Source organism: Pongo abelii, chromosome 5, assembly GCF_028885655.2.
Source record: "Pongo abelii isolate AG06213 chromosome 5, NHGRI_mPonAbe1-v2.0_pri, whole genome shotgun sequence".
Lineage (NCBI taxonomy): Eukaryota > Metazoa > Chordata > Mammalia > Primates > Hominidae > Pongo > Pongo abelii.
The window spans coordinates 130,737,666-130,758,484 of NC_071990.2; the positions used below are offsets into that span (position 1 = coordinate 130,737,666).

A 20,819-nucleotide genomic window follows, 5' to 3' on the forward strand; every position below is an offset into this window, starting at 1 on the left:
ATGTTTTCTGTTTTAAAAGACCTTTTAACTATATGATTTTAAAAATGTCTATCTCCAAAAAATGAAAATCAAAACATATAGCCAAGAGCCAAGAGACGAGGAAGAACATTCTCATATCTGTTCAGCATTTGGAGGTGGTGGTGATTGTCAGCACTTTAGACTTAGCCAACTTGACCTAATATGACAAACGACCAGAGCTTTTGGTTATGGTATTCATCAGCTTCCTTTCTCAGCATACATAATTGGCTTATATTTATGTCATTGTTGCTGTACGATTCCTACAGCTGTATAATACCTAAGAACTTTACTTATTCACCATCTCTTTTTTCCTCTGCCATAGGTTGAGCTCTGTTAACCTTGAATCCGCTGTCTCCTATCCTACTGATGGAAGCGTTGCAGCAGCTGTAGAAGTGTGTCAGTGTCCACCAGGGTATACTGGCTCCTCTTGTGAAGTAAGCTTACAAGAATGTATCCTCAGTGCATTCAAAGTTCCCTCAATATTGCTTTCAATAACCTAGCCTAATAAGAGCTGTTTTTTTCTATCAATAATTACACAAATAATGTGTATCACTTAAAAACAAAACTTGAATGTCTACCAAAAGCCGTGGCTTTCAATTAGGGTATTAACCACATAATTTCATCTTGTAACTCTTTCTCTCTGAGATATTTTGCCTATAACTGAAAATCTGATGTTTCTGTCTTTGCTACATATTTGATCTGTTGTATGCTAGATGGTAGCAAAATAGCACTTCAAAATATTTTCTCTTCATTTTCATCGTAATGTTATCCAAAATTTAGCACTCTATTTTTTTTTACTTTTCTCTCATTTTTTAATTCTATGTATCACACTTTTCCTCTACTTCATTTCTAAGAATACAACCAAATTACAATCATCTGAAGCATACGATCGTCAGAATGTCAAGAATATAATATACGGAAAAAATATCTTGATATAGAAAACTGCCTACAGGTCTTTGATTTGTTTAGCACCTAATGTTTGAGATATTTATTGTTGTCTCAATATCCTAGATTTATAATAAGATTGATGGTTCTTACTTAATACCACAGTGTGTCATCTTAAGGTAACAATTTTTATTTGCTTCTGTGTATTTTCTTTTAGGTTGTGTGAAAACTGGTTTTACTTGAAACCCGGTCAAAAAATGTGAACACTGTTTCCTTGACAGAGCGCATGGCTTGCAGATAAATAGGAGCTTAGTTTCTTTAAAATGGTGCCTTTAAGGAATCATTTGAGTGTACTGAGATGTTCCACTTCAGAACACTACCTCATTATACCATTTATAGAAATACTCTAGGCATTGCTTTGTCAGTTCTCTAGTACTTTTAAAATAATGCATACATCTAGAGATACGCAGTCATATTCATGACAGCTGTGTTTCCTTTAACCGAGCTCAGATTCACCTTTCTAGAAATAAAACTAGATATAACTTATAGAAGTACTGGCTTTTCCAAAATTCATGTAGATAAGAGAAAAGTAATTATGGATATCAATTAGCTATGTCAACCCAAATTTGATTTTACATATAAAATACACCCTGTATTTGATGAAACAAGAGCCTTTCGCTCTTGATTCCAATCACACTGCTCCATTTGAACTTTTAAGATCCTCTCTCAATTGGCATAATAAATAACTTAATTCTACTCTTGTTTTAATGCTTTTTTCCACATACGTTATTCTCATCCTTTGCATTATCTTTTATACAAGTTCTAAATGCCCACTGAATATAAAATTACCTGAATATTACAATTGCTTAATTGACTATGCTTCTAGTCTCTTCCTTCTCTCCTTCAAAAATATTTTTGATACATTCTAGATATGTTTGATAAATTCTGTAAATTTACCTGTATAAATTATCAATAAGTACATACAACATAATCCCTGTCCTTATGGAGCTAACAATCTGTTTAGGGAGACAATAAATACCTATGAAAAATGGGATCTCAGCACTATATAATTAAGGAAGCAGTATGTACTACAGAACGTATATGCAATAATCATTCAGAGGGATGAACTACTGCAGTGGAGAGAGATGTAAAGTGTCCTGGAGTGGAGAAATCTTAAATTGGATGCTAAATAATGGTAACAGATAGATAGAAGCATTTGAGTGTGGAAAAAAAAAAGGAGAGATAATAAAAGCTTTCTGTGTCTGTCACACAATAATTATTTGATAAGTAAAGTTACTTTGTAATCCATAAAAGAACTTAATTGAATCAAGAGACAATGAATTTTGGAACTTTGGATTTTCTTTCTGACTTCTTCATTTCTTCTACTCTCTAAAATTCATTTTTTCTTTATCAAAACTTTCTATCCCTAAATTCGCTATTATTCAGTCCTATCCTTTCATTATTTCATTTACTTTTCAATTAAGTGTAGTTCGTATGGCCAGTCATTCTAGCCTTGTTATCGCTAATATCCTAGGATCCCTTAAAAGCTGAGTAAACGCCAAAGACCATTAATTTCTTAATTCCAGCTTGCTGAGAACCTCTAGCCAAAAACAGGTCAAATGACTCCATTGTAGACATTCTCTTTTACTTCATTTGGGGCCACAGTGTTGATTCAAAATCTTTTTTCTCATTTCTACTTGACTTCTTATGAAGTGTTCTACAGTTAAATCTTTCAAAAATTTTCTTGCTTTCATAGTGCTGTCAGCATAGATTTCACTTGACAGATGAGACAAGTGGTATACTATTAAAAAGAGTTTTAGACAATCTCAGTTTCTTCTTCTATGTAATGGAAATAATATTAACCACCTCATAGAATTGTTTGTTTGTTCATACTTTCATTTAGCTGACTAGTATTTGATGAGCATGTATTTTGAGACAAACAAGACCCTACACATGGAAAATAGTGCCATTAACAATACAGATATTGTCCCTGTCCTCAAGGACATTGCATTGAGTGGTGGCATTAACAATATGCCAGAAAGCAAATATAAATAAATGTGACAAATTCTATGAAGGAAATAAACAGGGTGAAATAAACAGGGTTCTATGATAAAGTTACTGCAAGTGGTTGTATGAAGGTTAGAAAGTCTACTTTGTAAAAGTTTATCAGGAAAGGCTTCCTGAGGTGGTGACAGCTAAATGGAGTGTTGAATGAGAGGGACAACGATGTAAAAAGAGCTGCTAAGGAAGCGGCGTAGATCATGGAGTCTGTAAGGACTGGAAAGAAGGAGCATGGCTGGAGCTTTGTAAGCAAGGGGAAAAGTGGGACAAGATGTGACTGGAAAAGCCAGGCCATGAGGAGATTTGCACATATGATAAGAAATTTTATTTTATTCTCATGGCATGGAACATCATTACAAGCCTTTTAGCAGAGTAGTGGAGTAGTGTAATGATCTGATTTACATTTTTGGGTTTTGGGGTGTTTTTTGTTGTTTGAGACAGGGTCTTGCTCTGTCACCCAGGCTGGAGTGCAGTGATGCTGTCATGGCTTACTGCAGCCTCAAACTCCTGAGCTCAAGTGACCCTCCTGCCTCAGCCTCCTGAGTAGCTGGGACTACAGGTGTATACCACCATGCCCAGCTATTTTTGTTTGTTTGTTTTAATAGAGACAAGATCTCAATATGTTGCATAGGCTGGTCTCGAACTCCTGAGCTCAAGCAATCCTCCCACCTCAGCCTCCCAAAGTTCTGGGGTTACAAGCATGAGCCAACGCACCCAGCCTGAGTTACGTTTTTTTGAAGAAGGCATTATGGCTACAGTAGCAAGAAAGTGTCTTAGGAGGGCATGAATGATAGGAAGGAGAAGGGTTAATACGTAGTTGCAGTGGAACACAGCAATGACAGTGGTTGCTGTTAGGATCATGGCAGGCGATATAAAAAGAGTTAGCATATTCTATATATATTTTGATAGTAGAACCAATAGGACTTACTGATTCAAGACTGTATGTCAGGGGAGAGATTAAAGAAATAAAGAGTTTAAGAATGAGTCATAGATGACCAGTTTGAACGATTGATCAGTTGGTTGTGGTGTCATTTACTGAGCTGAGGAATAGTTGGTGGGGGTGGGGGGGCATGGAATCCATAGTCCAGTTTAGAAATTTTAGGTTTGAAAAGGCTGTGAAGTGTAAATGTCAATGTATATTTATAATATTCAGGTCTTAAATTCAGCATGTCTGTCTGGTCTAGAGATATGTTTTTGAAAGGCATCATAAACTATGGAACTGAATAAAATTACCCAGGAGAAAGTGCAATTGATTTAAAAAAGAGAGAAAAATAACCCAGCCCAAGCCCTGAGGAGCTCCTGACGTTAAGAAGCAGGGTCAAAGCAGAGGAGACAGCTAAGAAATATGGTAGAAATTTGGGAAGTGTGATGTCATGGAAGTTGAGAAAAGAAATTGTGGGAGGAAAAGGAGTCAGCTAGGCCCAAGGCTGATGAAAGGTTGGATAAAACGCAATTGCAGAATCGTCCATCGAATTTGGCTGCGTGGAATTTGGTGACAAGGACAAGAGCAGTTTTAATTGAGAGGTGGTAACACAAAACAGATTAGAATGGAATGAAGTGTGAAAAAGAGGTGAGGAATATAATACTTGTTAAGAATAGTGTTACTGAAAAGAAAAACATAGATGACTAGAAAAGTTATATGAGGCTAACAGGACAGTTTTGTCATTTGTGTTTTGTTTATTTTTGATGGAGACACTAGATCATATTTTTTTGTGCTGATAGTAATGACCCAGTAGAAGGGAAAGTTATTACTAATGCATCAGAGAGAGTGAATATTGAGAAGACAACAGATTTTGGAATCAGATGACAAGTGGAGTAATATTCCTTTAGGAGGAAGGACCCCACATTCCCCACATCACTGGTTTGGAATGGGAATATGGCAACAAGGTTTGGAGATACATGCTTAGATCTCCAGACTTGTTAGTGCAAAGACAGCTTTAATTTTTTTCTGTGAGTAATAAGTTAAAATCACTGGCTAAAAGAGAGGTGTAAGGAGTTGGGAAGTTTGAAGAAAGAAGACGTGGTATGAGTACTGCATTTGCAGAGTATTAAAACAAAACAAAAAAACTTATTAAGGAAAACTTCATGAATATCTGTCTGAAGACAGTAGATTAGTTTTCTCCCTTTTCTCAACATCCTTAATTTCTACCCTCTTATGAATATGTAGCTTCACCAGCTTTTAAAAATGTATATTACAGAAGGAAATCACTTCTATAATGAATCTAGGGAGGCAAAAAATTTAATGGGGAGAAATGGGAAGGGATTTAATTGAGAGAAATGGAAACGGGACAGGATAGAAATTTGACAATTTTGGGTTGGTTGTGGAGGTTGAACAATGAGAACACATGGACACAGCTGTGGAGGGGAGCATTATACACTGGGGCCTGTCGGGGGGTGGGGGGCTAGGGGAAGGATAGCATTAGGAGAAATATCTAATGTAGATGATGGGTTGATGAGTTCAGGAAACCACCATGGCACGTGTATACCTATGTAACAAACCTGCACATTCTGCACATGTATCCCAGAACTTAAAGTATAATAATAATTTTAAAAAGAAATTTGACACTTTTTTTTGGTACTGCTCAAATTAAGGGGAAAGTTTATTTTATTTTATTTTCAGATATGAAGTATCAGTACATACATTTTTTTATGTGTTTGTTATTGACGTTCAAATTTGAGAGTCCTCATATCCTGAGGCAGAAGGAACATTTCCACGGACACATAACACAATTCTACATCCTTTATTACTTCAGTGGTTTCTCTTTTGTTTCCTTTTTCAACTGGAAAAGAAGGGCTTGTCATGATATAGGATGTTGTACTCAACCATCCAGAAATATAGTAAATAACCCACAAGATGCAATTTCACTGGAGGGGGATCATAAGCTCTTAGAGGGCAGCAGTATTTGCCTCGTGCTTATTTTGCATCTCATCCACTTTGTAGTAATCCCCACAGATGGAAAACTTAATTAAGGATGATGGGGAACTTAGAGCAGGCACTGACACAGGGAATCTAAGATTCAAATACCCTGTTTTAATCAGAATTCAGTTTTTATATAATAAAGTGTTTCACATTTTAAACAAGGAGTGAAAAATACAAGCAAAGTTATAGAAGAATGCCATAAAATAAGCTATCAAGAATGTGAGAAATAAATCATAAACTTTTTGTGTAAATTTGAGAAAGCATAATAGGATGGAGGAAATTTAGCATGAAATACATGAATTATATATGTGTAGAAATTAGCTGTGTATGTGGTCAAATATAAGTGTGGGTGCTGCCTTTCTTCCAAATCATGTCAAAGATTTTCTGGAAACGATGAAGTTAAGGGCAATTAGTATATGGGCAAGTGAACACATTTCAGAGAATCAAAATTGCTTGGGATGACATCGGGTACTCTCTTAGGCTAAGACTATATGATGAGTCCTTTTATATCAGTTGCCTTTTTTACAGCACTTTTTCTTCTATTTTCCTGTCTGTGCTTTTTTCTTTGAGACTGTCACATTTCAATTCTTTATATCTCTGCTTTATTTTACCATTTCAGAAGCAACACCAAGCTAATGCTTCCTCTAATCTCATACCTGCCAATAACACTAAGGTCAGTGCAAAGCCCCAATGTCAGGAGGAATAGCTCTGTCGCAATGTTTCAATAATGCCAATGCTTTGACAAGCACGTTTGATGAGTTTCCTACCTGTTATTTTCTATTATCAGAAAACAAACACAAACAAACAAAAACACCTTTTTGTTTTAATCTCCAAGACTGACTAAAGTCTTATCTTTCTCTCAGTCTTGTTGGCCTAGGCACAGGCGAGTTAACAGCACTATTTTTGGTGGCATCTGTGAGCCATGTCAGTGCTTTGGTCATGCGGAGTCCTGTGATGACGTCACTGGAGAATGCCTGGTAAGTGCTCTCTTCTTTGGGGATGCTGATTGACAAGGCTGAAATCACCTCAATAGATGCTACAATTCAGTTACTACCCTGGGGACCTATACTTGAGTCAAGAAGTGCTTTGACAAAGATCTTTGTATTGAACTGAATTGGAACTGAGAATGCTCTTTCATATGTGATCTCCCTAATGAATATGAGGAAGTGTTTATTCATATTAATCCAAGAATTAATAAATTAGAATCAGATATATTTTTGTAAGGCATAACTTATGATTGGAGGTATAACTACCATGAATATATATGGTTTCACTTCCTTCCATAAGTCTATGAAAAGTACAGTGTACTTTTAAAATAGAAAATAATTTATATCCCCATAACATGAAAAGTGTAAAATATAATCTTCATAGTAAACATAATTAAGTTTTCTTCATGTTGAACATGAAAACATACTACATATTTTTATTTAAAATGTTCAGAATTTAACTAAATGCATAGTGTCATTTGTAGATTAAAAATAAAAACAATATGTAATACATATTCACCAGAGCTCCTTCTCCTTTGCAATTAAGTCTAAGCTTTAACCAGAAAATAGGCTTTACAAAGTGCAAAGCACTTTCCATCCTGCTAAGAAGCCTTAGGATTGGAGAATTACACTGAATAGACCATTCTGATTAACTCAAGGGCACATTAGTTTTATATTGTCTGACATGGCATGAAGCTTGAAACAACACTTCTCATTTCATTAGTCTTGCAGAAACACAATTTAAAATGGTGCCAAGTTAGGAGGATATCATACTCTCATTTCCCTGAAGAATTTAAGGCGGGCTCTGTTATCTGTAATTCTTAATGTTCTATCTTTCTCTTGCTCATTTTCCCCCATTTCTCTTCTACTTAAAAGCTTCTGGGAAAAATCCAAAATGAAAATTCAGGGCTTTTGTTTCAGTGTAATTTGGCATTTAGGTTTATTGATGCTCTTTCTCTTTTCTCTATATAAGATTTTGTTTAATTGCATTGCATTATAAAGCATGAGAGCCTCAATTTGTGGATCAGTAGATTTCTGAAATGACATTTTTATGAATAGAAAGACTAAGTGATTTTCATTTTAATTATGCCATAAGTCTTTTAAAACGTACTTTGGGAAAAATATTTAGTTACCTTTAAACACTTTGCTAACATGCAGTAGGAAATAATACTCAGCCCAAAACTGACATGGAATTGTTCTACTTACCCTAAGAAGACAAAAATAAGTATGTCATAATACCAAACTCATAATGTTCCATATAGTCATATTTCATGTTGAATTCATTAGGATAAAATCAAATCAAATTTTCATGCTGAATTCATTAGGATGAAAGCAAATTAGTCCATTTGGTGATGTGATATTTTGAAAACTAGAAGCCTTTTTTAACTAATAAAACAGTGTCATTCAGCATAATTTTGAGAGAAGGAAGGGAGAGAACAGACCCTACTAATGACGCCTAGTTTACTGATTTTGTTTCACGAACAGAGAGATAGGAGGTCTCCTTCAAATAACAGAGCCATCTTGAGGAAACAGTGGACATCTTGATGATAAAGACAGAATCTGGTGTTTCCTGAATTTTCCATCATAGCTAGTAACTAGGTGATCATGTAGGATATACTGACTTTCAAGTGCCCTTTCTCCAAAATAGTATTGATAACTAAGTGCTGATATTCCATTTTGAGTATATGGGTTCTGATATAATACACAAAGAGAAGAATATTTGAATGTTGCTCATCAAGGGCATTCTTACTGTTCAGTTGACCCTGCATTTTAGCTTCTTGTTTATTTTTCGTGGTTTTTACCCAGCATTAAATAGCACGGTTTTAACCATGAAAAATAAATTTATAAATTTATAAAGCTTAGCTTGCTTTAAAATTTGATTATAAATTATCTGAAAAATATTTTTGGCACCAGAACAAAATCTAAACTTCTGCAATAGTGTAGGTCTATATTAAAAAGACATTTTAACTCAAAGTACATTTGAAGTAAGCCAGGAAGTATTCAATGTCACATGGGAAGATTGCATGCTTGCTTCTTCTCATGGTTCTTGTGATATGTAATGTGAGCAAAATTTTGTAAAGCACTTTTGTAACAGGACACCTGTAAAAATAACCAATCCATCAGAGTGAAGCTTCCATCTTTTTGTTTTGATTTCCATTATATAGGTTGTCTGATGATAGTTTTCTGGTTTCCACTACAAAAATACTTGAGTTTTAAGATGATTTTTATTTAATGAAATGTGACATTAGAAAATGTAAGAACTACATGTTATTTCTTTTTTAAATCAATAATTGGAAATAAAAACCCTCTCAATTATGCAAGATTTTCAGTTGAATTTAGAAATACCATTTTCAACATGTTTAAGGCAAAATTAATTTTTGATTCAATTTTTTAAAACCCTTAAGTATTTGAAGACATAATTTTAGTTGTATCAGTGAGATAACAAGCAAATAATTTTACAAAAAACAAATAATTCTTTAGTAATAGCTTAGTTTAGCTAAACTTAAAATTGAAAGGAAGTAAAACAAAAATCAAATCAGGGGAAAAATCTTTCTTCAAATGGATCCATGTTTTGCAAATTAAATCCCAATATACTGCATTATTAAGGCAACTATTCATAGTGAAGCTGACCTTAATGCTATCTTTTTAAAAGTTTTGTTAAAAATAAATTTGAGAAAGAATTTTAAATAACTTAGAGAAAAGCCTGTTTTCAAATATCACCAGTTACTACAGAAATACATATTCACATTTAGTTGATGAAACTGGCATGTGATGTTTAAAATTTTTCAATTTTCTCAATGTTTAATTATGAGTCAAGCAAGCTTCTCACAGATGTAATACAGTAGTGCATTGTCCAAACCATCAGCGTCCACTGAGGCCAAAATTCATGTCTGAGCTAAGAAGGCATAGCCCCGGAGGATTTGTATGATTAGCCACGGTTCCCATTAAATCAGCAATTTCAAGCTGAACAATTGATTGTTACCTAGAATCAGCTACAATTTCCATTAAACGTATGTTATTAGTGCTCTATGACTACACACACACGCACACACACACACACACACACACACACACACAGGCACAGGCACGCAATATCATGTATTTTCTTAAGGAAAATAAAGAAAAAATGAAGTAAGATTTGCATAATGAAAAACATTAAAATGAATTTCAATCATCTTTTTGTAAGTATGCATATGCTGAAACTACTGTGTTGTTTATAAGCTAGATATTAAATTAACTTTCAGTGCTATTTCCCTGCTGTAAAATTGACCATTTAACATGGAAAAATTATTCTTGCTGGCAGGGAGCAGACTAATGACTTCGTAGACCTATTTTTGTCAACATGTTGATCCCTCACACCAAAATAATAAACTCTGATGCTCATTTCTTTCTCAGAACTGTAAGGATCACACAGGTGGCCCATACTGTGATAAATGTCTTCCTGGTTTCTATGGCGATCCTACTAAAGGAACCTCTGAAGACTGTCAACCCTGTGCCTGTCCACTCAATATCCCATCCAATAAGTAAGTAACAAACTTAGCCCATGAATAAGTTCAGCATCCATTTCTGCAAGTACGCTTTTCATAGCAAATATACACTTCCTCTTATCTCATGTAAATAAATAATAAACACAGACATGAATTTTTTTCGGGAAAATTATATGAATTTTTTCAAACCTAAGACATTTAAAACTATGAGGATTTCTAAGAATTTGTAATTTTTTTAGCTCTAGTTTTGGTGATTTAATTTCTAAGAGTAGAACTCAAATAGAATTTCTACACCAATTCCAAAGAACATAAATATTTTATACAAACACATACATGTGCATGCATGTACACACCTACACACAGACACATACCCATCTTCATACCTTAATAAAAGGATACAAATACAGCTAATTTGGGTTCTACCCATATACTATTTTTTTGTGAATCTTGGGCAAGTCATAAACCTCTCAAAAAGTAAAATGAAGGGACTGATTTAACTGACTTTTAAGCACCCATTCTATCCCTTCTTTTTAGAAAAATTCGTTGTTCACCTAGAACAACCACATCTTAGAGCAGATTTAAAAAAACAAACAACAACAAGAAAGAACACTTGACTTCCTCATTTCCTTACCTTTTAGGGGAATGCTATATCCGGCTGCTTGAATTCACATTCCATCAGGGCAGCCTCTCTCAGTAAACAGCTAAGCACACCCCAACCAAAAATGTTGTTTTGTTTTTAAATTGGGATACTTTCTTTTTTTTTTTTTTTTTTGAGACAGAGTCTCGCTCTGTTGCCCAGGCTAGAGTGCAGTGGCGCAATCTTGGCTCACTGCAAGCTCTGCCTCCCGGGTTCAAGCCATTCTCCTGCCTCAGCTGGACTACAGGCTGTGTTGAATAAAAATCAACAATTTTTGCACTGTGACAACACTGACAGAGCAAAAATTTTCAATGATCTTTAAGGGAAATCTGTCAGCTATAGTCTTTTAATGTGCAGATGTGATCAAGTAGGTCATACTTCAAACTCTTACCCAGAATGCACCTAATTAAAATGGTCTTTTGTTAGATTCAATGAATAATATAAGCTAAAGACTTTGAGATAATTCTAACATTAAATTTAAATGTTCTCCTTGGAACTGTGCTTCCTACTGTTAATCCACATGAAATGCTTATCCTCCCAATGACCTTCTTTACTCAGAATTTTTTTACCTTACTCATTGTTTGGAAAAGAAAAGAAAGCACTACTATTTAATAAAAGCAGACTACTATATTCTAGGCCAAACACTATATTTGGTATTATTTCACCTTCAACTATAACTCAGTAAGGTATATATTATTATCCTCATTGTATAGATTAAGAAATGAAGGCCATTAGTAGAAAAATGGCATTATGGTGCCAATTCTAGAGACAGACTCTTTGGTTTAAATGCTGGGTTCCATACTTGCCAGCTGTGCAACTTTAGGCAAGTCACTGAAACTCTCTGTGCCTCAATTCTGTCATCATTAGTTATAATAATAGGACTCTCATAGGATTGATATAGGAAAGACATAATTAAAATGTGTAAACCACCTAAACTGTGACTGGATATGATGAACCCAATCTAAGAGCTGATTGTTATTAACCTGCTCAGTCATAAAGCATTAAAGTATCAGAGTTGGAATTTTAGTTTTAAAATCCATGTGCTTTCAAAATCTCTATGGTCTACAATGAAGACTTCTTTAAAAAAAAACACACACTGCATTTTAAGTGATAACACTAAAAGCAATAATTAATTCATTGGATAAGTCAACTTATCTAGCAAAGTTTTGAGAAAATAAGACATTGGTTTAATGCAGGGGTCCTCAACCATCTATGGCCTGTTAGGAACCGGGCTGCTTAGCAGGAAGTGAGTGGTGGGCATTACCATCTGAGCTCTGCCTCCTAACAGATCAGGCAGGCATTAGATTCTCATAGAAGCTCGAACCCTATTGCAAACTGCACCTGCGAGGGATCGAGGTGGCATGCCTCTTATGAGAGTCTAACTAATGCCTGATGATCTGACGTGGAACAGTTTTATCCCAAAACTCCTCCCCTGTGTCTGTGGAAAAATTGTCTCCAACAAAACGAGTACCAGGTGCCAAAAACGTTGGGGACCACTGGTTAATGTATATTAGTGATCAGAACATTTCCAGGGCTTAAGGCATGAGCCTGAATGGGCTCAAAACTGAAGATTCTTTAACAACCAAGGATGTTAGAGAAGGAAGGAGACAAGAGAGAAACCTATTGAAAAATAATTAATATAGGAGAACCAATGAAATATATTCCTTCATAATTAAAGGCTACTCAAGCGTATGATAGTCATAACATGACACAAAACCTGCACTCTGGTATATATGCGAAGGGTTAGATCACCCAATACTCATTTGCTATGGCTGAATGGCATTCTCTTAACCATCCTCATTTACATGAAACTCATTGTTCATGACTAACTTGCATTTGAGGAAAGCAGAAGGATTGCGTCTGGCCACTTGTGTTGCATCTCCTTCTCAGCCAAGGTGTCACGAGCATTAGCACCACTATCAATCCAGCAGAGCTGGCTGCCCATTGCACCGTGTGAATTCCAGCTGAATACATATTAGAATTATATAATTGATTGAGTATGTAAACCCTATGGATTTACCCTCAAGTCTGACCAACATTACTATAAATGCAGAGGAAACATTAGGGAGATAATTTTGCTTGGATAATTATAGGCATTCATGACCCATTGTTGTCTATTTATTTGTTGTGCGTTTACTTGGATAATGGGTTCTAATTGTTGTTCTTGAAAAAGAAAGAAAGTCTGCAAGCATTAAAACACAATCCATCAGTGCCAAAGGGATTGGGGTTCCAGTGTGCAATAATGTTATTTCCTAAAAGATGTGTATTCTAATTTGGTATAATTACGTTGATCCTGATTTTTAAAAATGCATATAACACAGTGATAATAATACCAGTAACACCAAGTATTTAATGATTCTTTCGTTTTCAAAATGCTTTCAGAGTAATTAATGATTATTAGTAAATATTAATAATTACCAAATTATCAAATATTAATATTATAAAATATTAAAATTAGCAAATTATTAATAATAATTTTACTTTTAGTAGTAGAATTGGGACTAGAATAGCAATCTATTTTAAATTCCAGCTTTCAATGTGGTATTTTAACAAGTAGAGAGGGCAGTGATAATTCACTTAGTTTATAAATCCTAGAAGTTTTGTTGAGAGGATTATAATGTCTTTCACATTTAAAACAATTTTACATTTAAAACAACTAGAAAATTATCATAGTTTAGCTGCACAACTGTGATGAGAAAAATCCATTTTCATCTAACAACCTGAAATGTTTTAAAAAAAAAATCGCTAAACAAGACACTTAATGACCTAGGGAAACTATCCTTTTTAAAAATATTTTATAGAAAACATTACTGTTATAATGTGAGCTAGAAACTCTGAGATATGAATTGAATATTTGCATATAATCCTGAAGACAGGATTTTAATTTCCACAGGTTATTCAGAGAAAAAAAAAAAGGGGAGCTAAAGGTTGCCGCAACCTTCATGAGAAGTCTAAAGCTTAGTGATAGTTTTACCTTAGTGATTTATCTATTTAATCCCTGGTCATAAATCTTATAGATCACAAGCATTTTGGCTTCAAATTCCTTAGATAATATTGCTAAATAAATCAAATATGTAAGAAGATAGAGATAGATTGGTATAATTATTATGATGTATGAATACAGAGAAGCATATAATATTTAAATTATACATATATATCAACTTCATCAGCTATTTACAGTGATCACTGTGCTTGGCCTTCTCATCTTGTTGATGTATATATTCTAGCTATAGATTGTAACTAGGCAGTAAAATTTATCTGGAGAGAAGAAAATAACAATGTAACTATTTCAAATGTTTATATTCATTAATTTCTGGCATCACATAGCTTATAGGTTAAATAAAATATGAAAGACGTGAATCTCTGCCTTTGAATACTTAGGATGTGTTTGAATATATCATATTATTAAAGTTGTTATAGATTTTCATCAGTTATATAATAAAATATATTATTGGCACAAGGCTGGACAGAGACAGGCCCTCAATAAGTTCTGTCTACTAATATCATTGTAAATACTACTGGTTTGTGTGGGTCAGGAATGCTAAATTTTAAGTTTTTGAAAGAATGAAACTCAAATTTGAGTTGACCTTTGGGCTCACTCAAGAGATCGTATTGAATGCACATTGTTAAAATTAGTATAGAGAAATATATTCCAAGACAATAGGTAAATTTAAGGAAACATTCAATTCAACCATATTCTCTAGAAAATTGAGAATGCTCTAGATGTTTTAGTGCTCTTTCCTACACATTGTTTTATGTCCACATGGGAGATTATGATGGGTCTTCCTGGTTCCATATACCAAAGGAAAAAACTAAAGTTCAGAGAAATTAAGTGCCTTGATAGTGATTATACAGCTTGCTTGTGGCAGAACCAATATTGGAACTCATATATTTTGACTCACCTCTCTGTGCTTCTTCCAATGGGGCTACAGTAATAGAAACAATTACAGAAACATTGAAAAGATGCAAAAAAAAAATCAATAGAATTTAATGTCAGACAAACTGTAAATGTTCACTGTAAAAATCAGTAAATCTTCACTGTTTGGCAAGAGTTATGTTAACTGTGCTACACAGTTACAGTTATATTAACAGCTACGTTAATATAACGGGCTAGAGCAGGATGAGAAAACTGAAGATTTAATTCTTTAACTATTAACTAAATACTTTTAACGTTAAATCAACATATCTTAATTTGTCTAAAAATTTGTAAAAAAAAGGCAAAGTTTTTTTAAAAATTAATAAATTGTATCTATAATTTATTATGGCACTATGCTTTCATACTTTTTCAGTATAAAAGGGTTTATCAAGTCAATCACATTATTCCATTTTGCAGAATGGGAAACAGGTTTAGAGAAATATATCGTTCAAAGACATACTTAGAAAATAAATCAAGTCTAATTAAAAAATGCAATTGTGGAGATTAAATCAGATTTCATAGTACTTAAAGGTAATTAAAGAAATAAGTGTTTGCTGAATGATTCTCCCGAGAATAAGTAGGAGAGATCATTGAAGAAGAAGAAACTTCAGAAATTTATGACGCTAACACCAAAATCATGAAGTCAATGAATTTTTTCTTTTTCTCCTCTTCCTCTCAGTCCCTGCCCCTTTTCAGTTATGTGTGAATGTTCTCATTACCCTCATCTCCAGCTTCTCCACTGACATTGTGTAGCCACTCAAAATGGTTTCTCTTTTCCTACCCAACTCTTCAAGATAATAATTAGTTGAAAGGAGTCCTGATCCCCTGTTGTGTGTGCAAATACAGAACATGCCCTGATTTTCTAACCCTAATGATGGAAGTTTTAATTTTATACCCATGATTAAAGGAGTGCTTGTTTTATATCACATACAATCCCAAGAAGCAATTCATTATATTTTATTTCAAATGCATGACAGTTAAAGACACACAAAATATTCTCACACATTGACTTAATATGTGTTTAATTTTATTTTAGAGTATTGGATTAACTCTCTGTGGGAGCATTTTACGTTAGAACTGAATTTCAGGACCCACAGGAGAAGTTTCCCTAATGTCTGATAATCAGGAATTGTTGAGCTTCTATTGACCAATTGTTTTGCTTTTGGCTTCTGGCTGCCCTGAATCATTTACCTGTTGATTGTTCCCTTTTGCATTAGCTGTGAAAAACCTCAAAGCCAAATGTTGATCCACCATTATCAAATGAACATACGTTATAACATGCATTTTGAATTCTAAATACACCCTTGAGTTTATCTTTTTTTTAGTATTTTTTTCTCTTTAACCTTGCTTTATTCTTAATGCACATATTTTGACAGATAGAATTAAATTCTTTTTAGAACAAGGTTAATTGTTTCTGTATGCATTCACATACATAAACATATATAGATTGACATAGTCACATGTATACACATGTATGTGCACATATATATGCATACATATATACATGCTTATAAGTAGATCATTATAAAAATAAAAGTATATATTCAGCCATTAAGAGAGATTATTTTCATGTCCAGCTTTTTATTGGTTATCCCAATAACAGCTTCCCTTCCTCCCCTATTTGTGGAAAGTGCCTGCTGCTGTTGGCTTTCTTGTGTTTCCTGTGGCATGGTTTGGATAATCCAGGATGAAGAACATTTTCTGCTGGTGTGGACCTAGCCAAATAGAGTTAAATGACATAATCTTGGAATCACTTGAGGTCAATGCTGATCTCACAATTTCCTCTTTGTGTCACGGAACAATTAGCTTCATGTCTTGGCCAAAATCAGTGCTAAGTCACTGCATTTGCCAATGCAAATTCTGTAGACATTTTTTATTGTGCATGTTTATTTCTCACTCTAATTTTATTTTTGTTGTTGAATGCCATCTTCTGCCGTAGCTGTAACTGCAATTACAGCAATAAGAGAGTGAATCTTCAGTTTATGTTGTTGAAAGAATATCAAAGCACAAATGCAGATATATTTTATGAGAAAGTTTTATTTGGATGCATTATGTCGAGTATCTATATTACTAGAAACTTAAACTTACTTAATTCTTACCAGTAGGTTTCAGTGACAATTGGTTATAGGAAGAAGAGAATATCACATTAAGAATCTAAAATCCTAGATCCCATACTAAATTCTCCTGGAAATTTTGTATATGACCTTGGTTAAGAAAAACTGTGCCTGCCCCAACCAGCTCATAGGATTTTGTGAAAATGTGATAAAATTGTAAAAGTATTCTGAACTGTAAGGAACTAGTCAAATCTAACATTTTTATTGCCTAATTTTTTCTTGAAAAAGTGTTGATTTTTGTCAGTGAGCACCTTTTATTTATGTTGGTTTTAACTGACATGTGAATGTATTTAAGAATCTGAAATCTATTTTATGAATAGCTTTAAAGTGTCAAGGCCAGGTGCAATGGCTCATGCCTGTAATCCTAGCACTTTGGGAGGCCAACGCAGGTGGATCACTTGCGGTCAGGAGTTCAAGACCAGCCTGGCCAATATGGTGAGACCCCATTTCTACTAAAAATAACAAAAATGGGCCGGGCCTGGTAGCACCTGCCTGCAATCCCAGCTACTCAGGAGGCTGAGACACGAGAATCACTTGAACCCAGTAGGCAGTGGTTTCAGTGAGCCAAGATCGTGCCACTGCACTCCAGCCTGGGCAACACAGCAAAACTCTGTCTCAAATAAAATAAAATATTTTTTGAAAATGTCAGAAGCCTTGTCAACCACCATGGACAAGAGTTATGATAAACTGATTTAGGATTATAAAAAATAATTGGTATGGTTTTCTTTCAATCAGTGCAGTCCCACAGAGGTGGGAAACCCAGTGCTTCTGGTTGGAGTCAGTTTCTCAGTAGATGATGAGATAGTTACAGAATGCCAATTTTCAAAGAAGACATATATATGCTACAGAGATTGGTCAAAATGCAGTTCTCACTTTTATGTCTGAAAACAGTAACAGCAAATCACCGGATGTGGATGGGAGGAAATCCTTTTTTTTTTTTATTTTAACCTGTGCATCTTCAGTGCAATCGCAATCCTGTCAAGAAAATCACCCATAGTGAACTGTCTTTGGGTCATGCGTAGCAAAGTACAGGATGCTTTATAAAAGGAGGTTCTTTACTCACAGTGCACACGCTGGGTATGTCTTGTCTGCTGTTCATGACAGCTACCAGAACTCCTTAATGTGGAATCTTTGATCCAGGTAATATTTATAAATTCAAAGCATCCCAGACCAGGCTTTATCTCCTTGATCCAGCAGATTCATTTAGACTTTCCACTGAGTTGAAATGTTTAAAATGATAGACTTACCTGGTCCTAATATCTTGCTAGTATCCCAAAAATAGGAAGAACTATTAAATCTTTACAGAACTATCCTGAGTTAAGCCAGAGAAATACTATTCAGAAATAGTGTTCATGATCTGATCTGCACCAAAGTTAAGAAAGTATTTCAAAGTAATTCAAGTGTCAGGAGCAGGATGAAATCAGGACTTGCAATGTTTAATTTGTTGTTATTTCTTTAATTCATTTAGCCATCAAGCAAGTCTCTATTGAATTGCCCTGTCATATATAATAGAAAAGAAATCTACTTAGGGAAAACATAATAAGAGAAAGATTAATTGAGGGCATTTCCCTTTAAAACGGTAGCGCAGTAGACCTTACAGAATTCAAAATGGTTGATGGCCATTCAGAGAGCCAGTCGAGGACCGCGTTACCGTGTGTCAATCTTGGGGTAGGGGTTCATGTATGAGAGGTGCCTCTCACAAGGCAAAGAAGCATGGCTGGAGTGAAACATGTTGCTGAAGGCTAAAGCTAGCACTTGAGTTCTCTGTTGGTTCTTCATCTGGTGTTCAGATCTATTACTTCAGACCCAAATTAGAAATATGTGCAAAGAGAGAAGTGAACTTTGAAACATGCCAGAAGGTATGAGATGGCAAGGTTGCTTTTGTTTGGTTAGGATTATGATAAGTTTAGGCAGAATATGCACACTCGATCTCTTCTGAAAGCTTTCCTGAGGATTCCATCAGTGTGAGGGCATACCTGCAAGGAAGCACATGCCGCAGCCTGCAAACAGGCACGCCCCACTATGGCAGTAGCTGAAGAAGGAAGCACTGCCACCACCACTACCACATACTGAGATTTCCAAAATCACTAACAAATTTCTCCAGGCTGCTTCAAATTCAGAGGGATTTGGCTACAGAAGAAAGTATGTGAGGCTGCATATGTGCCAGGCCTGGAGGAATTTCTAAAAAGCAGCTATACATTTCCACTTGTTACTGATGATCACGACCCAGAGCAGTCGAAAGTCAGTTAATAACATGTCACAGGGATACTGCTCTCCACTGGGCTATATTCACGTCTGCAGAAATAGCAATATCATTTCACCCTCCATTGGCCAGACCCAAATCTCCGTCTCTGGGGCGAGAATGACCAGCCTGTACTCTTTTGTCAGAGCAGTGGTGGAGAGAGAGAAATGAGAAAATGCTAATGACTTTGTGTATGTCCTTCTTCCTTGTCCCTGTTTTCCACAACAACATCAACATAGCTTTAGCCCAATGTGCCATTTAGACCGGAGTCTTGGATTGATCTGTGATGGATGCGCTGTTGGGTACACAGGACCACGCTGTGAGAGGTAAGCGTGTACTACACTGTCTTGCAAAATGATTTCTACCTTGGGAGTTATAAAACCACAGATACAATCATCCTTTGCATCATCCTTTGGAGAAAAATGGCCACACTCAATGAGGTGAAATAAAGTTTCTCAACACACTTGTCAAACGAATGCATTATATTTTTGCAATTTATTTATTTTTCAGAAATTGCTTCATAAATCTTCATTCACTCAGAGAATATCTGATTAATGTTTTAATCTTAAAGGTTAAGTATTAACCTACAATCTTTGTAGAAAGTATTGCTCAAGTGGAAAGTCATGCACTTTAAGATTTATCTTACTGTCTGTGTAGGCACCATTTATTTTTCATAATTAGCTTTTTGTCCTTAAAATGTAGTTTAAATGCATAGTTCATAGTTCAGCAAGTGGTTCATAATTTACTTTAAAAATACTTGAAAATAGAAACAAAATGTGATTTATTATCATGATTTATATCCTCTTCTAATTACTCCTAAACCAGTATTTTAATTCCTGTTGATTTTACTGGGTTGCTTTGCAGCGGAAACAAGAGTATTATTTTATGGAATTTGTGTGATTATATTTCCTCCTGAAATGTTTTTGAAGAAATAATTCTTCTATATATTCAGCCTCAGCATAAAAATGATACAAACTTCCCCCTTGACATCATTGCCAAAAACAAAAACCTCCCTCTGGTTTCAGCACTGGAAATAGTCCCTGCTGCTACCCTTCCTGGGAGGGAGGGGTGCAAAGGAAATGACCTGCTTTCAGTCATCATCACTGAGGCTAACCCTGAAGAGGGCTGTTTCTGCCCGTCTTTTCCTGTCATCTTGGCAGCTATCACCCCTGTTTCAACCAGGATGCATAAAATTAATGAAGCAGGAGCCTATCACCCAGAGAGAATTTAGCTAGCAACTAGCAGTCTGTGGACAAGTGCCAATGACAGTTCCTAGCAGCAACAAGTACTATTTGTGAGTATGGAAGCATCTGTAAATTAGGAATGGAAGAAAAAAAAATGAAACAAGCAGCATTTATTTGCAATCAAGAAACTAGATATCTTTAATTGTGTGTGTGTGTCTGTGTGTGTGTTTAAAGAAAGGCATGTGCATATTACTTACTATAATAGGAGAACATATCATTGCCAAGACAGATTTACATCAAGTGCCTAAACCCCCCAGTTCACTACAGGCAACCTTTTTTTAGCAACTGGAAAATGACAGCTGCTCTGT

General features: G+C 35.0%; 1 protein-coding gene across 3 annotated transcripts in view; it reads left to right on the plus strand.

Annotated features, from left to right (window-relative positions):
• Positions 1-20,819, plus strand: part of LAMA2 (laminin subunit alpha 2) — a 652,245-nt gene that overhangs the window by 383,745 nt on the left and 247,681 nt on the right. For all 3 annotated transcript variants that reach the window (XM_054558144.2, XM_054558145.2, XM_054558146.2), the window contains 4 exons: positions 341-452; positions 6,748-6,861; positions 10,267-10,394; positions 19,507-19,593. In XM_054558144.2, coding sequence (XP_054414119.2) covers positions 341-452; positions 6,748-6,861; positions 10,267-10,394; positions 19,507-19,593 — 441 coding nt within the window. The remainder of the gene's footprint in view (positions 1-340; positions 453-6,747; positions 6,862-10,266; positions 10,395-19,506; positions 19,594-20,819) is intronic.